The sequence below is a fragment of the Cricetulus griseus genome (genome assembly GCF_003668045.3).
Source record: "Cricetulus griseus strain 17A/GY chromosome 1 unlocalized genomic scaffold, alternate assembly CriGri-PICRH-1.0 chr1_0, whole genome shotgun sequence".
Classification (NCBI taxonomy): domain Eukaryota; kingdom Metazoa; phylum Chordata; class Mammalia; order Rodentia; family Cricetidae; genus Cricetulus; species Cricetulus griseus.
In genome coordinates, this window is record NW_023276806.1 from 26,242,354 (window position 1) to 26,268,239 (window position 25,886).

Genomic DNA, 25,886 nt, shown 5'->3' on the forward strand with positions numbered 1-25,886 from the left:
TTTTCTAGTTCTTTCATGTGGGCACTTAGTGCTATGAACTTTCCTCTTAGCACTGCTTTTAAAGTGTCCCATAAGTTTGGGTATGTTGTGTCTTCATTCTCATTGAATTCTAGGACTCTCAGGATTTTTTGCTGTGTTCACTCTAATGTGCTATTTAAAAGGCTGGTAGCCCATACTTTGTCTTTTTAAGGAAGCTACATCCATATGCTAATATTTTTAAATGTTGACCACCTTCGTTTCAGAAATAATATTTAGAATCTGACCTAATACTTTAAATGCTTTTGTTGTGGTTCCAACACCAGTCTTAAGCCAAGATAGGGAGGGGTTTTAACTCTACCACCCAGAGGATTAATGTGTATGTCCTGAGAAGTTGGCAGCATAGAGCCTGGTACCCGTCCATGCTATTTTCTGAGTACAGTGAGCATTAGAACAGAACAGGATTATTGAAATGCTGTAGACAGTGCCAGCTAAAAATATATTGTCTGAAAGCGATGTGAAATTAAGCACTTAATCCAGGAGGAGACGTTAGGTCTAATTGCTACAGTAGGAGCTATGTATGCCACGGTCTACTGACAGAACCCATAATTTGCCAAGGTCTAATTTAACCTTCATGTGACAAATACCTCTTATAAGACTTCAGCAAGGAAAACACACAGAAACATAAATACTCTAATTTTCACAATTCACAGTGTCTTATTTGTAATATATGAGACAAATCTGCATTATAGGCAATCGAGAGATTGTAGGTCACCAACTGCAAATGCTGTGAAATGTCAACCATCAGACAGGAAGGTTTGCGACTCTTCTACACAAAACCCAAGAACTTTTAAAGGTTTTCGGTCTTCAGATTGAACGCCCAAACACAAATACATAATAGGTATCATCTTGTTTCTCCCCTTTACACTAGTACTTATAAAGGAAAAGGGCAGGGTGTGATTAATGATAGATGTGTTTAGAGGCAGCATATATAGCTGTGGGATTCCTGCTCGTGACAAACAGAAGTACATAGCCAGCCCCGTGGTGGCAATGCAGTAGTCATCTTACCTGAGTGAGCTCCAGTGCAGAAGACAACCTAGAAACTCCTCTGGGGATGTTGGAGAACACTCAATGCAAACCTCTAAAGAAGTATCGTTTTATCGTTAGTTGGAAGAGGAAAAGAGATGGGTCATACAAAGGTCTGGAACTGTATTTTCTAAGTTTTATATAATGTATAAGCCTCAGTTTTAAATAATAAACACATGTCATAGAGCCCATTCTAAATTGATCTGTCTACAATGGGTTTATCTCCCTCCACTTAGAACATCAATGTCAATCCCTTTTGTAGTTTCTCTCTTTGGCAGTTTTTTCTAATCAGGGCATGCAGCAGAATTCCATGAGTCTGTCACTTCTTAACATGAACTCCTTTTCAAGAAGATCAAGGCTATGCTTTGTGTCCCTGTGTATGCTATAACTCAGCTTCTATATTCTCTGCTGGACCTGCTATGACAGGGACCTCTTAGATAATTCACCTGGTTATCATTTCTTTTTTTTTTCCTGTATGAAACTGTATCATCTTTATTTTGCATACTTTTAATTTCACAATAAAACAAACCCCACAATACACAACACTTAACCCTACTGTTCTGTGTGTGTGTAGGGGTTTCCCTGCCTTAAGGCACAAGGACATAATACAAGAGATCCTTTATACATGAACAGCCACCCAGGTAGGTCATGACCAGTCAAGACTGCTGGGGCAGCCACAGGAAAACTATATAGAGGGCTTTGGCTTCCCTGGGGGTCTCTAAACTATTTCTTCCATGCAAAGGCATCCTCATCACTCTCAAGTGGGGGCAGGAACAGCAGCTCTGGGCTCCTCTGCTGTCACCTCATCTTCATCAATGCCCAGGCCTAGTTTCCTCATGCTGTAGATGCAGTTAGAGTGGGTTAAGGGATCCTCAAGTGAGAAACCAAAGGATACAAGAGGAGTTTCAAACAGTTGCACCAGGTCCTTGACAGCTTTGTCATTTTGTTTGCCTTAGACTTCTGACACAGGGTCTCCACAATGGGATGTTCAGGATTGATCTGTGGATGCTTTTGGCTATTATGTAGACCACTGTAGAGTTGGCTTGAAGTGCCTAGGACTTCATGATATGATCCATGTTGGCTGGTTGTCCAGCCACAGGTGCTGTTACAATGCAGCAGGGTGAAGACATAAGTCTACTGGAGATTGTCATCTTCTCAACCTTCTTATCTACGTTCCCCTTCATGGGCTTACAGAGATTCTCAAACTTTGCTTTGCTCTCTCCAGTCTGTTATCTTCCTCACCTTCTGTAGCTCCAGGTCCTCCTCAGTCACCAAGACCAGACTCTTTCCATCAAATTTCTTGAGCTGCTGCACACAATGCTGGTCAGTAGGCTTAGTCATATATATAACCTCAAAGCTCCTCTTCTGTTCACACTCTACAAAGGCAGAGCTGGCCACCTGCTCTTTGCTCTCACTGGTGATACAGCAGATGGATTTCTGTGCCTCCTTCACTTGAGACATATACTCTGACAGGGAAGTCATCTCAACTCTAGACTGAGAAGGGTGATAGCCGAGGAGCTCAGAGAGGCACCTACTGTTTGTGGTCTTCATGGATTCAAAGCTTTAAAGTCTTGGACAATGCCTCACAAAATGTTTTGTAGTTCTCTTTGTCTTCAGCTGCTCAGGAGAGACCTCAAGGCACTTCTTCACAGTGTTTTTGCAGATGGGTTTCAGGATCTTGCTCTGCTGGAGAACTTCTTGGGAGATGTTCAGGGAAAAATCCTTGAAGTCAACCAGACTATGGATAAAGTTGAGGTGCTCAGGTATCAGCTCATCACAGCTGCCCATGATGAATGAACACATGATGGACATACAGTTTGATGTTGTTCTTCATGGTCTCTAAAAGGTAAAAGGGAGCTTGCCAAGGAATAAAGAGCAATGCTCTGAACTCCACCTGACCTTCTACAGAGAAGTGCTTGACTGCCAAATAGTCTTCCCAATCATTGGTGAGGCTCTTATAGAATTCCCCATATTCCTCTTGAGTGATGTTAACAGGATTTTTGTTAGGAATAGGCGCAGGTGGTCCGGCGCTTTCAGTGGCCTTTTGTGGCTGCTAATGGAGTCCCGAGAGAGAAGCAGAATGGGTCATGGGTGTCAGGGCGCCAGGTATTGCGTGTGCGAAGGACGATCTGTAGTCTGTGTAAGGCTAAGATTTCTTTATTCAGATAAACATCAGCCAAACGCAAGCCAGAGCAGTGCCCAGAGGAAGCAAGCTAGGAAGGCCAGAGAGAGAAGGGGTCTCCACATGTCCTCGGCCCCTTAAGAACTGCCCCCATGTCATCTTCGACCTCCCCTGACCACGCCCTCCCAGGCATGGCCAGGCACACCTGTAGGGGCTTCTAGGAGGCGGGGCTACAGTGTCTCCCTACAAACTCTTCCTGATCAATGTATTTCTCCTTAATCGTCTTCATTTTCTTTTTCTTATCTTTTCCACTGTCATCCTCCTCATCTGACCCCACATCTCCAATCTTAGGCTTCTGTTTGTCATTCAAAAGCTCTTTTTCATTTATGACATGAGCATTTCTTTATCAATCTTAAATATTAGATATTTGATATATTAAAAATGGCACACCACATGTGTTTTGGAAAATGGATAGAACTCATTTAACTCACCATGTTGGAGGTTATCTGTTCCAACCTAGAGAATTATCAAAGGTTAGAGCTGAGTAGAACCTTGTAGTTTTACTTAGTAAACCGAGATACTGACTTATGCTAAGTTTGGTTCTAGCTAAGTTTGGAAGGAGAAGAGAAAACTTACTGTGAGGTGGTTTTTTTCCTTTCATATACATTTAAAAATGCTAGAGATTCAGCTCACTTCTATATGACTTGAGCAACTCCAATGAGTTGAGTTGCTGAAGGTGCTCATGATCCTCAGCTGGGAAGTAGCTCTCATTTTAATATGGGACTCAAATGTGAACAGATAGTAGGAAAATGATGACTGTCTGTTTCTGGAAGTATAATTGGAATATCTTGTCAGATTTGAGACTATTAAGGAAGCATGGATAAACCATACAGGACTGAAGAGATGCCACTGTTGTTGGATCATGAAGAAGTGTGTGTGTGTGTGTGTGTGTGTGTGTGTGTGTGTGTGTGTGTGTGTGTGTGTGTGTGTGTGTGTTGCTGATGATGGTAGTAAGGGCATTCTAGCTAGAAGGGAAGAAGAAACTACAGATGTCAAAAATGGTTTTAATAGTTGGTGATAGAGTAGGGGGTCAATAATATACCATAAATGACTCCTATACACGATGGCTTTACTTTAAGAAACAATTGCTATGGTAAACTTTATTGATACGACCAGCCACGGATTAACATGCTGTATTACTTTTCTTGTTTCTGGGGTAAAATACCTTGACAGAAATAGCACAGGATGGGATTACTTTTTCTTACAGTTAGAATACATTGTACCACAGGAGGGAAGTCATGGTAACAGAAGCCCGAGGTGGCTGGTCACATTACATCCTCAGTCAGGAAGCATAGATAGATGAATGGTGGTTCTCATCTTTCTTTCTCTACTTTATTTCATCCTGAACCCCAGCCTACTGGACTAGCACCACTTACAGTTAGGGTGGGTCCTCCCATTTCAATGAACCCAACTGGAAACTCTCTCACAGACATGCCTGGAGGTTTGTCTCCTAGGTGAGTGCAGATTCTGTTGACACCATTAACCACCACACATGCCCTAATGTTGTGTTGAGAATATTAACTATTACTAGAGATTTATTTATATGGTAAAACATTCACCCATCTTTCAGAACAAACCTAAGTGTGTTATCTTTTAAGAAAAATCTCATGAAAGGTCCTGATGGAGGTGGGCTATTACTCTCTTCTTGTGGTTTCTTTACAACACTCATGTCTTCATCCTTTCCCATCTTGCACTCTACCAAGTCAAACCTAGGCCATTCCATTCCCCTGTTCCCTGCCTTATTCGTAGGACAAAGATAAGACCTGGAACAACTCTTCCAAGTTGGTTATCGGTGCTGCACTCTTACTTTGGAGACAGTTAAACCACCAAACAACTGAAGAAAACCAGTAGCAATTGAAAAGTTACAGGTTGGTCAAAAAGTGGTGTTAGAGAATATTGGTTTTCTTTTTCTAAGCCTATTTTACATTGGCAACTAAGTAAGGGTCACAAAACAATAGTTATTGGTCACCATAGTATCTTACATAGCAGATATTCATAAGATATTTGGTGAATAACCAAGTATAATTTTGGTTATATAAGGTTGAGCCATCTCTGCAGCCCACCAAGTAAAATTTAATTGACTTGGATATCGTCATGCAAAAGTGAAGTTAGATCCCTGCCTTACTCCATGTACAAAAATTCAATCAAAGATTAAGTAGAAAATGGTTGCAAATAAACATAATATTTTGGTTCTGGGCAATGTAAATATTCTAGAACTAGACACTAGTAGTAACTACAGTACAACTTCATGAATATAATGAAAAACCACAGAATCACATACCATAAAAGGGTGAATTTTATGCTTTGCAAAGTATATTTTGCTTAAAAATAGATGCAGGATGAGGAAATGGCTCAGTGGGGAGAGTGCTTGCCTTTCAAGTATGAAGATCTGAGTTCAGGTCCCCAGAACCCAACTGAACGGTTGAGCATGGTGGTGGCTGGTGTGTGCCTGCAATCTTAGGCTGGACGTTGAAAGCAGGAGGACCCAGGAATTTGCTGGCCTGCCAGTCTAGGCAACCTGTGAGCTCTAGGTTCAGCTAGCAATCTCATCTTCAAAACAAAACAAACAAAATGCCCAGAAGGGTGAATAAGCTAATGACACTATGTGCATAGGTACCAGCACCCACACATATATGCACACACAAAATTAGACACAAATGTAATAAAGACAATAACAGTAAGAACAACATCATAGCCTAGAAACTTGAGGTTCTTGTACAAATGTTCAGAGTAGACAGTCTTCACACTGAAGAGGAATAGAAGTTATGAGGAGTTAATTATTTCTGAAGCAAATCTGAAACTAAAGGATGTATTTCACTAATTGTGATATATTCCCATTTCAGAAAGCTGGAAAAAAATGTTCCTTTTATAAATTATGAACTATCTTAGTTTTTCTGATTACATATTTGTGGTATATACAATTCTGGTCTCCTAGATTCAATAAAGCTCAGGACTTAATTTTTCAAATACTGTGGCCGAGGCATAGGGTCCTGGCTGGCTCTCAGTACATATTTTCTCTTCCCTGAGGCCAGGGTTTCTGAGCCGGAGAGCTGGCTGTCAGCCAGAGGCTGTAATCTCAGCTTTCCTTGTCATCCCCTGGGTGCAGCCGTATGTGTACAGTCTGGCGACTGCTGTGACAGCAGAGGGGATGTGCCAGCATCTAGTCTGTGTCTTTGAGGGGAAGGAAATGCTCTCTTTCTTCCTTGCTCATGTTCCTTCCCTTTCTCTCCTGTTTCTGCCCTCTCTTGTCTTCCCTCCTTCATTCCTTTCCTTTTAGACTGCAGACATAACCATGGGAGCTAAGGAGCCTTTATTAAAAATCAAAAATATTTTTTTCTTAATACACTATTTTCTGATCATGGTTTCCCCTACCTTATCCCCTCCCAGATCCTCCCCACCCTTCCAACTCTATGCCTTCTTTTTCTTTATGTAGAAAAAATGGCAAATAAAAACAAACCCAATTAAAACACAATAAACAAAAATAGCATAAAGAAACACATATATATCCATACACACATAAATGAAACCAATAAAAACACAAAATCAGAGACAATGATATATGTAAGAAAAAAATTAGGTAAGAAATGTCCAAATGAAACAACATCAGACAAAACCAAACCAACTACCCTCCCCTCAAAAAAAACCAAATTCCAAAAATACAATTGAGGGTTGTGTTAGTTGTCTACTGGTGGGCCTGGGGCCTCACTTTAAGTGTGATTTGTATCCCCAGTGAGACTCCTTTGGAGAAACTAATTTTCGTTTGTGAGTGGTTATTAACCTGGGATGGCTTCTTGGTTAGAGACAGGGGTTGTGTCCATTTCCACTCTCAGCACTGGGACCCACCTGGCTTAGACCTGTGCATGCTGCCACAGTCTGAGGAGCTTTAGTTCCTCACCAAAAGCATGCTGTTCTGTGGCGTAAAGCAGCAGAAGATGCCAGCTCTGCATCACAGTGAAGATGAGATTATAGCCTCTGCCTGTGCAGACTTGCATGTGCTCACCCAGAAAGCTGTTGGGATGGCTGAGTTCCCTACTATAGGAAGTGGACAGATAGGTTATCAGATATGGCTGCTTTCTGAAACCCCATTCTCTGAGTGTGCTGCTACTACTTCCCTCAATGGACTAAACACCCTCCCCCCTTGCTTGTGAGTCACCTAATGTCACATTTATCATGGGCAGCTTTCTAATTTCTGCTGTCATGAAGAGGTGTGATTTCACGCCATATTTCTGAACCCTTTGTTAGGACAGTCTGCTCAGTGCCGTGGATATGGCTTTCTCAGAGTGTCTTAGATTCTTGATAATGCTAAATGTGCCCTGTCAGCTGAATTCCTCTGGCTTTATGTGGCACTGTGGTAAAAATACCTGATCAGATTTCACTATTGTGAAAATTCTTTCAGCAATACATGTACAGTCAAGTTTCTGCCTAGACAGGTGAACATTTGACTCACAAAATTTACAAAAGTATCTCAGGACAAAACTTTGTGGCATTACAGTGGTCTGGATGTCCACTTGTGTCTCAGTGTGACAGACTGTGAAGAGCTGTGCCTCAGGGGGGCAATGCCACTCTGTCCTTGTCAGCTATGTGCTTGGTCCTTCATATCTGAGGAGAAGGGACAGTGAGGAGTCCTGTTGGCTTAATCTTATTAATGCCACCGTCTAGAATGCAGACTCTTGGATACTTCATCTTCACAAGGTGAGCTGCAAACTGAAAAGAGGAAAGTATTAGAGAAATCATTCCAGGATTTCTTCACTATCCCTGTTTTTATCAGGCTGTGAGAGACAAAGGTATTTTTATAGCAGTAGTTGCTATAGTCACTTTTGCATAAGTCTTTTGTTTTTTAATATACACTAAATCACCTATTTATTGCCAAAAAGCTTCTTTATGCTATAGGATAAAGCATCACTCTGTTCTTGTGTGCTTTAACAAGTAACTTTAACTGAATGCTGTATAAAGGTTGTAGAGAGAGTAAGCTCTCTACAATTAGCCTCTTGCTGAGAGACTCCTTTCTGTTGTTGTTACTTTGTAACCTTCCAAGACAGCTAAAGCAGCCCAAAATCTATTTTGAACAAGTTTTAATATTATGGTAAAATTATCACAGTAGTTCTGTGTAAAATGTCTCTGAGAGGGCCACATTCCGGTTGTATCATGTTTTTGAAGCAACCAAATGAACATTTTGAGGTCAGCAACTTGAAGTACATAAGGCTGCATCCAGGAGACCTTCTAGATGCCTGGCCCACAGGACTCTGCAGACTTAGCCTCTTCAGGGTCCCTAATGCCTCTCTCCATTCACTGTACTACTGAATAAGGAAGCACTGGCCTGTTGTCCTGTTACCATCTTAGACTGGTTCTCCTGCTACGGTCTTTTTTTAGCTCTCAAGATTCTTACTTGATCCTCAGTCTTTGGTCTTACCAAATTTATTCAAGTGATTCATTTTCAGAGCATCCTTTATCAAACTGTAACCTCCTTGAGAGAAGTGGCTTAGCTCTACTTCTTTTTAGTCCTAGTGTCTGGCATATGACAAGAGGTCAACATACATTTGCTAAGTTGAACTAAATGATGACAAATAACTACCAAGCCTTAGGAAAAATAATGGAGGGAGGTTTTGATTTGGCTTCTCAACTCTTCTGTCTCTATACCTTCCTACTGGTAGGACCCCTTTCTTTCTCCTTGGCCAATCATAGCCAACACCTTTCTCATTACTTCACAAAATCCTGACCTAATCGATTAGCGTTTGCTCATGGGGCTATTGCTTTCTGCAGATATTTGAGGTTGAATCGTTAGGTTTCAGCACAGTGGTCTAAACTTAGGATCAAAAAAGCCAATTGAGCAGTTTGGTCGGGATATGTTCAAGGACTCAGTCCCAGCAACAGTGTTTTATTGACCTGGGACTCAAGAATGTACACTTTAAAAGATATCTCTCCTATGGTTCACAAGCCCACAGACACACAAAATAGACAAATATAAAAGATAAATAAAAAACTCCAAACCTCCTTAAATGATTTCAGGGACAATTTTACAAGACACTGTCTTAAGATAAAAGAATAGCTGGGCAGTAGTGGTGAATACCTTTAATCCCAGGTGTGTGTGTGTGGAGGGGGCTATGCAGAGGCAGGTGGATCTTTGTGAGTTCCAGGACAGCCAGGGCTACACACAGAAACCCTGTCTTGAAAAACAAAAACAAAAAGACAAAAGTATGGATAGCGGTGTCAGTGTGTAGGCAGAGTATATATTGCTGGAAAATGATTGCAGCATTCCTCACAGCAATTCACATAAATGGATGCCAACAGTGCTGACCACACCCCTTTCTTCATCATTCTCTAGTCCCCTTGAGATGTTGCCATTTACATTTCAAATCCTGTGCTCATTTAAGGTACCAGCTGAAAACCTTTAGTCACAAATAATGTTGGAGAAATTGTGAGTGTTAACTGTGTCCCCGAGGTCACAGTGAGAGCATCTTCTCCCTGCCCTCTTGCTCACTTGTCTTGGATCCTAGTCCTCAAGAACAGTGGCACCAGATTTATCCACCTGAATGTACAGGCTGCACTGTCCCATACCGTATGATTACCAACACAGCCGCCTTTTCCCACATGCAGCAGTACAATTACCACAGAGGCTGGAAATCCTAGATAAACATAGCATTGCCAAAAGGGCTTGAGGGGAGGCACTCAGCTTTCAGCACTTAAAAAAAAAAAATCTCAGAAGTAAGAAAATGAGTAGGGAAGGACTACTGCACATTTAACTAATCTCTTAACCGATGTTGCAAAGCTGTAAAGAGTTCCTATCATAGCTGGATGTAACAACTAGGTTGCTGTAAAGCTGGAAAACTGGAATGGTAAAATAGGCAGAGAGAGGCGATCGGAAACACCAGGTTGCTGCTGTGTGGGTGGTCTGAAAAGGGAAGCGGAATTGGGAGCACAAGGAGATAGAAAATGTTCAGATTGCCTTGAGAGGATCCAAACTGCATTTCAGAAAAGAAGAAAAGAAACAAAAGCAACTGTTGTATTTCCACAACAGGCTGGGAGTTCTGCTCAGATTCTTCGTGGTTCCAATCATCCATGTTAAACACTGGTCCTGCTGCAGAACCACGGCTACATCTTTTCATCTTTCCCACTCCAGCCCTCCTTTTTTTCCAGTTACTCATTTCCCTGAGCGTCTAGTTGGCATGAGACACTGTTTTGAGGTATTTATGAATGGAGGAGATGGCAATCAAACAATTAACAAAAAGCAGTATGGGATTCCAAAAGCAGTTGTTAGGGCACTTAGTAGAGTTTGTGACTTTAAAAGGTGTTGGGCAAGCTGCCCCCACCCCAGCCCACTCCATTACCCTCTCATTATTGACTCCTAGAGTGAACAGGGATTCAAATTCAATGATGAAAATTGCTACACTGATCAGACAGTATTTTGGTGAGAGATTGATAGGTTAGAGAGGAAAGAAATGGCTTTGAATATAGGTGTGGCTTTCAGTGTGATAAAGTCAAGTCCCATATGGAGATTAGTGATGAGCAGTGGACTGGGAGGACCACACATGCAGGTATTTGTTGGTTCTAGCCCACCCCACCCCCTTTTTCAGGAGGCAGACCTTCAGCAGCCTCAGCAAATGCTGGCGGGAGTGGGCACAGGAGGGAAAGCCTATTGACTGTAGACTCACAGGGAAAGCACACACCTGGACATAAGAAACAGTACCCTTGGTAGAAATTCAGGGTGCTCCAATGGGCTGGGATAAAGCCAGCAGAACTGGTAGGTGCTTTTAGTCAGCAGCAGTAACGAGGTCTATTCCAGACCAGTAATGAGTTTCTGAGGCTGTGCTCCAACACTAGGTTTTTTGCTTACAGCCTAGCTGATTCCAATGTCAGCCAGTATTGGATAATGGGATCCATTGCAGCTCAGTTAGTCTGAGATCCAAAGATGCAATTTCCCATTGTAGTCCAATCAGAAAAGAATGGGGCTGTACAGCCAAGTTCTATAGCAAAAGATCCCTAGAGATCCGGACATTGCTGGGAGGTTTAGGGATGTTTAGACTGCATTTCATGTAGGCATTATGCCCACACAAAGGATGAAGGTCTTGTGTTTTCATCACAGATCTGGTCAGTACTCTCTGGTGCTGGTTTGCATGTCTCAAGTTGGATAAGCACATCTCAAACCACAGCACATGGCAGGGTTTTGAAGGTGCCATTCCATTTTGTTTTCTTTATCTGGAAATCAAGTTCTGTGTAGCAGGAAAATGAGTGAGGTGGAATTTTTGGGTAGCCACAGAGTACTTGAGGTTAAATAAGGCCAAGACACGATAAGCTGAGGGTAGCTACAGTGTTAGAGAAGCAGCGAATGGGATCATGCAGAAAGCCAAATGATATCGAACAAGCAGAACAAGAAAACAGAAAGCCCGGAATCCAGCAAGACTTAGTGGAGAACAGAGGGGTCATTCTCATTCAAGCTACCACAGGACCACTAAGTTGCCTGATTTAACCTTTGACTGTATGAGTTTGAAGTTCATACTGGAGATGGGACAACTAACAAACACATTGCTCAAACCCAGAGAAGTCTTGTCTTCTTAACTCCCTCAATAATGCTACAGTTTTGGGATGACAATGCTATTTCTGGATGGGCATGGTACTGAGTGAGGGAACTTGAAAGAATACTATAATAAGTAGCTGGAGTTATACACTTAGTTGAGGCCAGTGCTGTGTTTGCCTTATTCTCTTGGCATTCTGGAATGCTGAAAATATGGCCCACAATAAGTATTACAACATGAGGCCATGGTACATTGGTGATGCTTGTGAATTATTTAACCAGTTTGTAAGAATCTGGCAAGATACCGAGTCATACAAGTTTGAGATAAGAAAAAGATTTCTCTATGTTGACTTAGAACAACATGCTGTGATCATGAATCCTATGATCCTGATGGGACTGAGAAGTGCCTGGGTATGTCCACAAGGGTACTTCCATGGATGACTGAGAAGGGTGGCCCTGCCCTGAAAGTGGCCAGCAGTATACCACAGGCTGAGGGTCCAGAAGTAAAAGAGAAAATGGACACATAAGAAAGTGTTCAACATCCTTAGCCATCAGGGAAATGCAAATCAAAACAACTCTGAGATACCATCTTACTCCTGTCAGAATGGCCAAAATCAAAAACACCAATGACAGTTCATGTTGGAGAGGATGTGGAGAAAGGGGAACACTTCTCCACTGCTGGTGGGAGTGCCAACTTGTACAGCCACCTTGAAAATCAGTATGGTGACTCCTTAAGAAAATGGGAATCGGTCTACCACAAGATCAAGCAATTCCACTCCTAGGCATATACCCAAAAGAAGCACATCTGTTCAATGATGTTCACAGCAGCACTATTTGTAGTAGCCAGAACCTGGATGCAACCTAGATGCCCCTCAACTGAAGAATGGATAGAGAAAATGCGGCACATTTACACAATGGAGTACTACTCAGTGGAAAAAAAAAACCCAATGGAATCTTGAAATTTGCAGGAAAATGGATGGAACTAGAAGAAACCATTCTGAGCAAGGTAACCCAATCACAAAAAGACAAACATAGTATGTACTCACTCATATGTGGATTTTAGACCTAGACTAAAGGATTACCAGCCTACAATCCACACTGCTAGAGAAGCTAGTAAACAAGGAGGACCCTAAGAGAGACATACATGGTCCCCTGGAGAAGGGAAAAGGGACAAGATCTCCTGAGCAAATTGGGACCATGGGAGGAGGGGGGAGGGAAATAGGAGAATGAGAAGGGGAGAAGAGAAGGGGTGAGGAGGACATGAGGGAGCAAAAGGTTGAGTTGGGGGAAGAATAGAAGAAAACAAGAAAGGAGATACTATAATAGAGGGAGACATTTTAGGTTTACAGAGAAATCAGGCACTAGGGAAATGTCTGGAGATCTACAAAGATGACACCAGCTAACAATCTAAGCAACAGAGGAGAGGCTACCTTAAATGCCCTCCCCTGATAATGAGATTGAGGACTGACTTATATGCCATCCTATAGCCTTCATCAATCAGCTGGTGGAAGTAGAAGCAGACACCCACAGCTAATCACTGAACTGAACTGAAATCCAGTTGCTGAGAAGGACGAGTGAAGAGAAAAGGGTCCAGACCAGGCTGGTAAAACCCACAGAAACAGCTGACCTGAACATCGGGGAGCTCTTGCTCCCCAGACTGACAGCTGGGATACCAGCATGGGACTGATCCAGACGCCAGCAACATGGCTTTCAGTGAGGAAACCTCGGAAATCTATGGGACCTCCTGTAGTAGTAGCTCAGTACTCAGGGATACGTAGCACAGGTGCGGACTTTGGGAGCCCATTCCACATAGAGGAATACTCCCTGAGCCAAGACACACAGGGGTGGGCCTAGGCCCTATCCCAAAGGATATGATAGACTCTGAAGACCCCCTATGGAAGGCCTCACCCTCCCTGGGGAGCAGAAAGGGATATGTGATAGGTAGGGTTTTAGTTGGGGGGGGTGGTAGGGGAGGACGGGAGGGAAAGGGAACTGGGATTGACATGTAAAACAACCTTGTTTCTAATTCAAATAAAAAAAAAGAGAGAGAGAGAAAATGGGTATTCCTTCTCTCTGTTCCCTGGGCTCTATGCTGGGAGTGGCTCTGCCCAGTCAATGCCTTTATCACACACCTCTAAATTTATGAGCCCAAATAAGGAATTCACCCTTTGATGTTCTTTTCTCAAGTCTTCATCACAATGTTTCTCAAGTCTTTGCCTAGCACAGTGTTGTCTTGCCTGAATTACTGAAGACATTTCTGGGCCTGCTCCTGAAGGGTGTGGTCAGCAGCACACATAGGCTATCGTACTAACGGCAATGGGAAGCATGTGAGCTCTGACAGTGATAAGAGCAAGAGACTAGAATATCCAATACTAACCTGACCTCTTGCATTACTGCCTGGGCAGGTGCAATTCTGAATGTCACTCTTCATTCCCATTCTTACTGTGTTCTTCCCATAACTGAGTGTTTTATCCCCACTATTTTTGTACTCATGTATTTCATTTTACTTACTGGTGTTTATTTGTACTTCATAAAATGTGAAGTGATTTTTTCACAGAAATAATATGTAATGACAACTAAGTGGGGATGTAATTTCACTCAAAGATGAAAACAGCAACACTGCAAAGCCAGGAAGGGGAAACCATGGTCCTTAATCACTTTATACCCTGGCATGGGCGGTTGGGAAAAGTACAGGACATACCAGGCAATCTCAGGGATGGTACATATTGGTTCTTTAGCATATTTTCTGCTGCCATAACAGAATATCACAGACTAGGTAACTTATGATGGAAGCTTATTTTAAACAGCTCTGGAATAGGGGAAGGTCAATACTGAGGGGCCACATCAGGCGAGAGCCTCTCGCACATCTTACCATGACAGAAGAGCAAGTGAGCACACAACATAGAAGGTCCAACTTCCCTTCTGTCAGGAGCCTGATGTCATGGTCACAAGCCCACTCCTGACCCATAAGGGTAGTACACTGATATAATCTTAAAAGGGTCCACATGTCATAATGTTAGTTACAAAGGAATTTCAACATGGATTTTGGGAAGGCTGCTGAAACACAACACACAGAAAGTGCTAATTCTTTAATTAAAAAAGGTGGGAGCAAAAAAAAAAGTCCTTACATAATCCAGGATTTTGAGACACATTTGTGTTATATAGCTACAACTGTTCTAATAGTATCTATGAGATTTGAAATCCATAATATGGTATACATTAGGGTTACAATAAGCATTTTAAATATTGTTTGTTTTTGAACAACCTATTTTGGGGATTAGGAAATTTAATAGTATAACTGTCTTAAATATTTTTTAAAGGTTTGTGTTACATAGTTACATGACTAACTATAGTGAATGAAATCTATTTCTGTGTTTTAACTTTATGCTGTCTGTAGCTGCTACATTAACTTCATTTCTTTCCATTATTTCTCTTTTCCTTTTTATTAAGAAACATACTAAAACATAAAAGCAGACCAGAATGGTATAATGAGCCCACAGCTTAGCTTAATGATCCTAACTTGCAATGAATTTATCCCATTATTACTCCCATATAATGATGTCACCTTTTTATTTCTTTGATGCAAATTCTAGAAACTGTCACATTTAACACGTAAGTTATTTAAGATGAAAAGACTTAAATATATACAATACCAGTGGTATCATATTTACAAAATAGCAATAGCCACTGAAGGGTGCAGCTGGAGACTCTTGTAAGTTTGAGGTCAGCCTGGCCTACAGAGCCTACAGAGACAGGTTATCTTTAAAAAGAATGTCCACCCTTCTATTTGCCTCTATGCACACACCCACCTATCCTTCAATATTTGCTCACTTGAGTTGTTTGAATTGGGATCCAAGCAAGATCCACACAGCGTGACAGATGCTCTTTGAATCTCTTTTACTTCTAGGTTTCTTCTGTCTCTCCATTTCTTTTCATGAGGCTTGTTCTCCCAAATTCTTTCAAATAAACATTTGTTCCTATCACTCCCCAATACTCCTACCAAGGCTATTAACGGTCATGCATGGCCAGAGCCCATGATTAGGGTTACCTTGGGTAAAATCCCACTTGACCCATCAATGCCATTAACACACTTGACTATGCCCCTTCCCTTTCTCACAGTTTTCTTCTGTCAGTCATAAGTCTTCCAGCCTCATCTGATTCTCATGCCCCCCTAGCTTTGTCTTCCTCATATGCAGTCATCAGCTATATGGTTTCAAGGCTTTACTTTCATCTATATGGTTGTGACTGACCTGTTTCTTCCCTAAGCTAAAAGCTCATTCATCTTTCTGTCCTAGACTTGCTGTCCACTCACAAGTAACAGGTTCAAAAGAGAACCATTGGTTTCTAGCTACTTCTACTTTAACTTCCTTCCTTTCAGGAACTGGCAACTCATTCCTCCAGCTAGTTAGGCAATAAAACTGATATTCTCTCTACTTTGGCCCCCCTCAGGACATATACAGAATGTGATCATTCCTTATCAGCTACTATATTGGAGTAGCCCAAGTGACCTATTATTTGATCCCTAGATTACAGCCACTCAAATCTCTCTCTCTCTCTCCCTCCCCCCCCCCTCTCTCTTCCAAGACAGGGTTTCTCTGTGTAGCTCTGGAGCCTATCCTGGCACTCCCTCTGGAGACCAGGCTGGCCTCAAACTCACAGAGATCTGCCTGCCTCTGCCTCCCAAGTGCTGGGATTAAAGGCATGCACCACCAACGCCCGGCCGGCCACTCAACTCTTAACTGGTTTTCCTGCTTGTATCCCTCCCTTCCATGGCCTAATTCCCATACAATGTAAGCCTTCCCCCGACCCCCCAAGATTGTTTTCATTGCTGTGGTCTATAGAAACCCCAGAACCAAATAGTTTACTTCCTCTTTCCTTTCCTTATTCACTTTTCTAATAGAAGACTTTACAGTTCCAGCATTGAGCAATTACACACAGGTTTACAAAGCAGACAAATGAGACAGAAGGTAGTACTCATCGAACACCCCATGATGTAGGCCCACACCCCGTGAGTCTTAATAGTTATTATGTCACATAGCCTTTTGCCAATCATAGGATATCTTTTCCTCAAAAACACATTTACACCATGTGTAAATTTATGTATTTTTCAACAGGATCAAAGATCTCCCCAAACTCATAGTACACTCTAGATAACAATTTTTCTTTTAATAATAACTTTATTTAAAAATTTAAGATGCTCACTTAACATTTAGCTTTTTTTGTATGATGGTTCTCTATAGAACCCTGTTATTGCTTAAAAATTGTTTATACAGTCAAATAACTCCCACGAGTCTTGCATATAGAGAAAAAAATTTAAAAACTAAATATGATAGCAATGTTATTTGAAATAGTTCTTATTCCTAAGAAAATGTACACTGGCTCATATCAGAGAACAGCACTTGTGATAAAATTCCATCATGTAATAATACCTACCACCTGTCAGGAGACCTACAGACTCTCCTGCTATATTTCCTTTTGATCTGTATATTTGGGAAGTGAATTCAGCAATAATCATCTATCCCTTTGTTTACACTAGACAACTGAGAACAGTAGGCCCACACTGTGTGTTACCCCTGGTCGTATTACACGATGCTGACTATGCTCTGAGAAGAATGTATATGATAAAAACTCAGATTCAACATTCAGGGCTGTGATGGACCACAGCCAAGCTCCATCCTCTGCAGGTCAGGAAAGAGGGCTCCTGTGCTTAGTTCTTGTTCAACCACACACATTCCTGCGGCCAGGAGTAATTAAGTGGTGGGAGGGCAGGGTCTGTAGGTAGAATAACACAGACTGGGACAAGATAACTTTTCTTCTTAGCAGTGCATGGAAGGAAGTGCCCAGAGGATGACTTGGCAGTTGTTCTGAAAAAATGGAAATGAGCTTGCTCTAGGGGCTGACCACACCTTAGACAGAACATACTTCTATTAAACATGGTAAGTAAAATGGTCCATGTCTGGACCAGGGGGTTCCTGGGCACATGATGAGAATGCTTTACTCCATAAAGCTGCTGGAAATCTATGAGGACAGTAGCTTCTGAGTAGATACAGGGCAGTTTTCAGTTCACAGATCTATTCACATAAGTTACTGCCCATTGTTCAGTGAACCAGGATTATGTAGAAATTTTCACTGTTCGCTTAGCTTTTATTCAGTGTTCAAGCTGCATTAATATTTAAAACTTTCCTTCTTATCTGATATAAATCCACAGACTAAAATATTCAGTGACAAGCATGGCATGGAAAAAGTCAGGGAGAAGTCCAAGGCTAACCATACCAGGTCACCCCTTCCCACTTGATCAACTTATATACATTAGCTATGGTTAGCCTTGGATGATAGCCTTGGACTATCAATATGAATATATATTTGATCAAGTAGGAAGGGATGGCCTGGAACTGACAAAGGAGAGTTGCTTCCCACTTGTTTTTTTTTTTTTTTTTTTTTTTGGTTTTTTGAGACAGGAGTTTCTCTGTGTAGCTTTGGAGCCTATCCTGGCACTCGCTCTGGAGACCAGGCTGGCCTCGAACTCACAGAGATCCGCCTGCCTCTGCCTCCCGAATGCTGGGATTAAAGGGGTGCGCCACCAACACCCGGTACTTCCCACTCTTTATCTAGAGGGTTGAGAACAACTATAAAGACATGCCTTACATTTTCTAAAAACAGAAAAGACCCCATAGAAATTATGTTAAAATATATGAATTTGAAGAACTATGTGGTGATTATCTGGAATTACATAGGTTTCTATAGAGACAATCTATATGCTCAATTGGCTTTAGTGCTTTAGTAGGTGTAGTAGGATAATTAAAGACTAGGAGGAAGAGCTTGAGCAAAGAAGGGAGATGTCGCTAATAAGAGTGTAATAGTCTGTGTCACATTTTCATAGCCACAGTGAATGCATTATAAGGAAAGGCCTAGGGTAGGTGATGAGAGCCTAGGGTAGAAGCTTTAGAGTCAACTATTACCTGTCCATCATCCATCCATCCATCCATCCATCCATCCATCCATCCATCCATCCCCCTCCCCCACCCAATCCTAGGAAATGATCCCAGGACTTTGTGTACCCAAGGCAAGTGGTCTACCATTAAACTACACCCTCTAGCTTTGGTGCACTTATGAAATAGACTCTAAGAGAGTTTCCTTACTTCTTTTTACACTGTGAAAAGAGGGCCGACTATGACTAGTAAGCAGGCTCTCACTAGATACTGGATCTGCAAGATCTTTAACTTTTCAGCTTTGGAAACTGTTTAATTTGGCAAGCCAAATCAGAACTAAGAAAGCTCTCTCTCTCTCTCTCTCTCTCTCTCTCTCTCTCTCTCTCTCTCTCTCTCTCTCTCCTTTCCTCCCTCCCTCTCTCATGATAGGTGATGGATGGATGGATGGATAGATAGAGATATCCCCTAAGTCAGGATTTCTCTGTGTAGTCCTGGCTGTCCTGGAACTCATTCTGTAGACTAGCCAAGCTGGTCTCAAATTTGAAGATCTGCCTGCCTCCCAACTGCTGGGATTGAAGGCATGCACCACTACTGGCCAGAGTAAATATCTACTTTAAAAGCCTTCCTACTCAATATTTTGTTTTAATACATTGACTACAATTATGTAACTTTCATTGTTTACTGCTCTAGTTGGTGGTGTAAACCTGGGAGAGTGGGGTCTTAAAATGAGGTGGACTAAAGTCTAGCACAATAACCAACTTTATTCAGAGCACCAGACAATTCATACTCTGATGGTTCATTTCAGAGCCACCTGAGCAAAGTACACAATCACAAGGACAAGCTGCACATGACAAAAACATATTTTTCCATAGAGGCAAATGAAAAACAACAGCTGAAGTGAACTCACTCCTATCGGCTACACCTGGGAGGAGCATGGAAACACCTTCCAAGGACAATGCCATGTTTTAAAGAAACTGAGGTCACAAGAATTCTCACAGGACTCAGTTCTTGGACTGTGTTCTGATATTTCCTTAAAGTAGAATAATTTTGTTCATAGCTAAACATGTTCACATGTTTTCTTCAGGACATACTACAGTTGAATACAATCCATGTTGGAGATTTCATTTTCTTCTGGTCTATTGTGCTGGTTAGTTTTCTAGTCTGAGACCCATTACTGTCTCTAGAGTTATACCCCACAGCATTATTCTCACACAGGGGGAAAAGGACCCCCAAACAAAGTTCAGAGTATTATACTAAGTTGTCATTCTCACTAAGCAACAGCTTCTTTAAGGACAGATGGATTCATTGTGGGCCTGTCAAGAGATTTGTGAGCCTTAGGTTGAGAGCGGGCTATTATGAGTAAACAGTTGCTATGGGTATTAAAAAGCAAATTTCCTTTTTCAAGTGTTTAGTGTCAAAAATAAATTCCTTTGAGCAATTTGGGTCAAGGATATAAGACCTTCCTTTTAAAATATTTGGTCATTTACAGCATGATACAGATGGCAGACTGTATTAACTACTGCTGTATCAGATGTACACTTGTCTAGAGTTAATTGTGTGTACACTTGTCTAGAGTTAATTGACTTACACACATGCATCAGGCTTTCTTTATGTCAAGGGAATGGACTTCAGTTTAGCAACTGCAAGGAGAGTTTTTCCTGTGAGTTTTGGAAAATATGATTATCTTTTCAATGACACAAATGACACAAAAGTGAAACTTTGCTGTGATTTTCATTTTAAATATAATATTTTTAGGCTTGGGTTGGCTTTAAGCCTTTTGGTACAAAGATCTTCCTAATCTTATAATTTTGACCAATATAGATGCAAATCTGTACTGAATACATTTGGTCATCATACAGTAATACTGATACCTCCATACTTATGTTACAAGATACAAGAGTCCCAGTTTGTATGTCAGATGGGCAGTTTGAATGCCATCAAATACTATGCAGGTAGTTCACTTATTCTTCTTTGAATTATTTAAAAAAATATTGTGCTACTTGTTAAATTCAAGTCAGTGACCAATACTCTTTCTTCATGGAAGGTGTGTTTCATACTGCTTTGATTTCTGAAGGTTGGCAGTAAGTTCTGAAACCAGGAAATGTGCATCTTCTGACCATCCGGTTTTTCTAGATTGTTTTGGCCATTCTGGTATCTAGAAATTCCAAATGAATTACAGGATGATTTTTTTTTTTTTTTTACTTCTACAAAAAAGCTATGAGAATAGTGATATTACCGTACTGGCATTTTCATCAAAGCAATAGTGAGTCTTCCAGTTCATGAACACTAGTCATCCTTCCATTTACTTAGATAGGCAATTTCTTTCAGCAATATTTTGTAGTTGCAATGTACAAAGTTCACTATTCCTCAATTAATTAATTTGCACTCATTATTCTTCAGAGTATGCATTTTTGAATGAGTTTTCATACTGATTTCTTTTTTGATATGCATGTGTGCAGGCGCGTGTGCACTTGTGTACAGAGGCCAGAATTTGACAGAGGTTTTCTTCCTCAGTCACCCTTTGCCTTAATTTTTTGAGACAGGGGATCACTGATTTTTGCTAGACTTGGCTGGTAAGCAAGGACCTTGAATTCTTCTGTCTCTGCATCCTTAGTGCTGGGATTACAGGAGACCATCATCACATACAGCTTCCTTTCCATGAGATCTCTGGGGAATCGAATGCAGGTCTTCATGCTTCAGCATCAAGTGCCTACCAAACTCAGCCATCTCCCCAGGCCTGATATAATTTCTTCAGCTACAATATCTACAAGTAGAGACTATACTTTTGATTTCTATTTCATTTTATTTGCTATTGACAAATAGCATTGCTACTGATTTGTTCTCTTGCTGCTGAAGACTTTATCAGTCTTGGTAGTTTGTTTTGGGACTTGTTGGGTGTTTTTATGTGTGAAATGATGTCAATGTCAAACAGTGGTAATTTGGTTTTTTTCTGTTCTGATTTTGACAACTTTTTTCTCTCTCATCCGATTTTGCTGACCAGAACTTCCAGCATGAGGTTGAATAAAAGAGGGCACTGTTGTCTTGTTCCAGGTCTTAAGAGAGAGCTCTCAGCTATGTACTGCTCAGTATACTGCTAGCTGCCTTCCTAGAAATGGGTTTATTATTTTTATTCCTAGTTTGATTATATATAAGAATGTTGCATGCTATTAAATTCTGTCTTTTTTGCCACAGTTGAGATGACTGTATGGGATGGTTTTGTACTTTATTCTGTTGGTGTGGTGTATCATATTTGTGGATTTGCATACAGGCAATTATTCCTGCATCTCTAGGATGAATTTCACTCAATCTTAATGCTTTGGTATATTGTATTTCCACTTTCATTTATTTAAAGAATTAGGCTGGGTCTGGTGGTGCATGCCTTTAATTGCAGCACTCAGGAGGCAAAGGTGGGTGGATCTCTGTGAGTTTGAGGTCAGCCTGGTCTACAAAGCAAGTTCCAGGACAGCCAAGGGACACAGAAAAACCCTGTCTCGAAAAACCAAAACCAGAAAAAATTAGAAAAATTCTTTCTTGATTTCTTCATTAATCTATTGATCGCTAATTAAAAAATAAGTTAACTTAAATATATTTGTAGTTTATAATGCTTTTCCTATTACCTATTTTTAGTTTTCTTTGAACTGCAATTAGAAAATATGTGTGATATTTCACTTTTATAAATTTTGTTGAGAATAATTTGTTGCTTATCACATACTCTGTGTTGGAGAATGTTCATGCGGAGTAGAAGGGATATTGGGCAGCTGTCTGATGGACCTGTTAAGAACTCCAAGTCCATGAGATCTAGGGTGTAATTCAATTCTGCAGTTTATTTCTTAACATTATTTGGTGCTCTGATGTTGGGAACCATGCACACACATACATATGATAGTCATTTTGTTTTTGAGTTGACTCCTTTATCATCTGCTGACTGCACTCCCTTCCTCAGACTGGTCTGAAATGAGTATGTGGATGAATGGGTTAGGGTCACCTCCTCAGTCTATGACCATACCATCCTGAGCACAGTGGATCTTGTCTGAGCTCTGAAGCAGGGCAGGGCTGAGCTAATCCATACCTGTTTTGCTGCTATGCTCCTAAACTCTAGAACTTTTACTATATGCATATATAAAAATAGTGTAGTGGGTGATATTATTAGGTTCCTTAAGAAATTTTACATATCTTGTCTAATAGCTTTACATTAACACTGAGGTTGAAATGTTATTTTCACTTTAGAATTGAACAAATGGTGTCTTGAAGAGGCCAAATACTTGTCCAAATTAACTCAGCTGGTAAGAAGTCGAGCATAGCATCGAAGCTAGGCTTACAAAACTCACATAGTTTACATACTATCCTCTGACAGCTGGGCTCCTAACCTGACCTTAGCATGAACTAAGGTGGTGATTAATTACAGAGGAGGAGGGGGATGCAGTGCTGACCAAGGCTAGCATGGCAGACTTGTTATCAAAGGAGCAGGGGTTCATGTGAGAATTGTGGGGAGAGGCTGTCCAGAGAGAATTGCTGTTTTCAGTAGAGTGACACAGCTGGCCTGAGATCACTGTTGAGAAAGATCTAGGAGGACAAATGTCCTGCTTCCTTCTGAGCTCCTCACTCGATGAACAACTAGGACTCAGAACTCACAGGCATTTCCTTTGTGGGCTGGAAAGAAGACGTGTGAGGAAGGGTGGAGGATTGATCTGCAATGGCCATGGAGTGTAGAGAAGACACTCAGCAAAACACAGACACAGAGGGATGCCAATACCTCCAACTGACATGCATTTAATTTAGTGCATGTGGGGGGAGCATCTATACTGCTATACGATCTGGGTAGCAGAGGGAAATAGGAAACCATACGAGTAAGTGTCTGAAGTTGTCTTTTGACCTTTGATGAGAAATGTTACTAAAGATAGATTTGATTCCCAATCTAAAACTATCACAAATGAGTTACTGTTATTGGATTGGAGCACTAGTAGCTGTGCATATGATTTGTTTAGTCATTATTGTTTATAAATGAGTCAGCAAAAAGGATGTGAAGAAAAAAACATAATTGATAGTACCTGACTTCTAATAAACATTGACAGATATGTTTTACCTGTATGGTAAAATTAGATAAATTACATTGATTAGTATGATTAGGATGTTTGGAAGCAGTTGGCAGTTTAAAAAGTTTTAACCTCTAAGGCCTACTATTAAAATTTCTTTCAAGTGGTGAATGTTTTATGAAAATAGAGCCATCATCTGGTAAAGTTTGTTTCAGGTCTTGACTTCTTGCACTGTGTTGTGTGTGAAGTCAGAATAAGCCTGTTTGAAAGGCAGGACACATGGCAGCATTCAGACTCCAAAGCCTCCTGAGGTGAGCTAATGGCAGAGCTTACAGATGATACAGCATATGTTCCTATCGTGGCTATGGGCAGGCACATGAGGTAAACTGAATCCAGTTGTTCTCATGTTTGAGTTAGGCAGGATGATTCTCCCTTGTTTTAGCTACTTTCCCTGTTGCTGTGATAAAAACACCTGACAGAGGCAATGGAAGAAGAAAGGGTTTCGTTTTGACTCACCACAGTTCAAGGGTATATAGCCTATCATGTCAAGGTGGCAGGAGATGGAAGCAGCTAGTCACATGTGTCTACAGCCAGGAAACAGACAGCAGTGAATGCAGGATGCTCAGCCTCCTTTCTCCACTTACACACTCCAGGAGTGAGATACCTAGTGGGTGGGCCTTCCTGCCTCAATGCAGACAAGACACACACACGCACAGCACACACACAGTCGTGTCAAGAGGCCTGTCATCCAGATGAATCTAGATTCTGTCAGGCTGACAATGAACTCTTAACTATCACACTCCCTTATAGACAGTCATGAAAAACAAGAGGAGATAAAACATGGAATGTACTTACCCCAGCACCTCTCATGTAAAGACTAGCCTATAACTTGGGATTGCTGTCACTGTTGGGATTCCTTCCTAAGTCTGTATGTTACCTGGAGCCTAGAAGTATGTGATTTTCAATAGTTGTGTGGGTGCATGGAATTATATGACACCACTAACTAATGGAGCAGCAGTCATAAAATGACATCTTACATCATGATAATACAGCTACCATGGCTGCAATTATGTATGTTATCACTGATTTGGGATTATGGATTTAAGTTACAACTACTTACTTTACTAACTTTCTTGAAAAGGGTGCATTTAGATATTCTGTTACATATTATATATTGCCATAATTTATATGAGAGGTGCGATTTATGACATAATTAGTGAAGATTCAAAGACAAGGTTGACCTTCATTCAATGTCAAAAGTAAGTACTGTCTTTAGCACTGCACTTCTAAAACAACTTGTACTTATTTTAAATGTTTTTGTATATTCATTTACTCGTTGTGTGTGTGCGTGTGTGTGTGTGTGTGTGTGTGTGTGTGTGTGTGTGTGTGAACACATATGCATACATGTAGAGCCTGGAGAACCACTTGTGGAAGTTGTGTTTCTCCACCCACCATGTGGGCCCCAGGGATTCACCTCAGCTTATCAGGCTTGAAGAAAGTACCTTTACCCACTGAGTCATCTTGTCCGTCAAGTTTTAGAAACTTACAATAGCCTATGACAAAAATTCAATTTTCACATGACTACATTTTTAATAACCATATTTATGGTTTGTCCCTTTTATGGAAACATAAAGGAAACTGGATGGGAATACTTTAACTTCCATTCTTAAATTTCTCAATGAGGAAATTTCCCAATACATTGCTGAACCTTCTTTGTTCTCCTTTTTCATTCTGCTCTAGGTGCTGTGGGATTCATTTGATTGGCTAATCTGGAAAAGCTCAGCCTGTGTTCCCCCACAAAGCTAGTAACTGCTATTCCTAGGAATGACTCCTCCCCACTTTGGGGAAAGGGCTTGGATGGGATGGGTTCTGTGTTTTCTCAACACAGGAATGTTCTCTACCGGCTCTGGGGATGTCCTTTGTGATCCCGCTTGGCTCTCATATACTGTAGTCTCTGACACTTTTCTTTATCTCCCTTTCTTTTTCTTTTCTTTCTTTCTTTCTTTTTCTTTTTTTTTCTGAGACAGGGTTTCTCTGTGGCTTTGGAGGCTGTCCTGGAACTAGCTCTTGTAGACCAGGCTGGTCTCGAACTCACAGAGTTCCGCCTACCTTTGCCTCCTGAGTTCTGGGATTAAAGGCATTCCCCACCACCGCCCAGCTTTTATCTCCCT

General features: G+C 41.1%; 1 protein-coding gene and 1 pseudogene across 5 annotated transcripts in view; both read right to left on the reverse strand.

The window, feature by feature from the left end:
- Nucleotides 1-1,785: 1,785 nt before the first annotated feature.
- On the reverse strand, nucleotides 1,786-4,931 carry LOC100769452 (annotated as a pseudogene).
- A 1,795-nt stretch (nucleotides 4,932-6,726) lies between these two features.
- The window catches only part of Tbck (TBC1 domain containing kinase), a 143,150-nt gene continuing 123,990 nt past the window's right edge, over nucleotides 6,727-25,886 (reverse strand). For 2 of the 5 annotated variants that reach the window (XM_035452000.1, XM_027395732.2), the window contains exon 26: nucleotides 6,727-7,948. In XM_035452000.1, the coding sequence (XP_035307891.1) occupies nucleotides 7,838-7,948 (111 nt within the window). In that variant the 3' untranslated portion in view covers nucleotides 6,727-7,837. Of the gene's footprint in view, nucleotides 7,949-19,477; nucleotides 20,838-25,886 lie in introns of those variants that run through there. The other 3 variants (XM_035451999.1, XM_027395731.2, XM_027395730.2) reach the window with 3 other exon arrangements.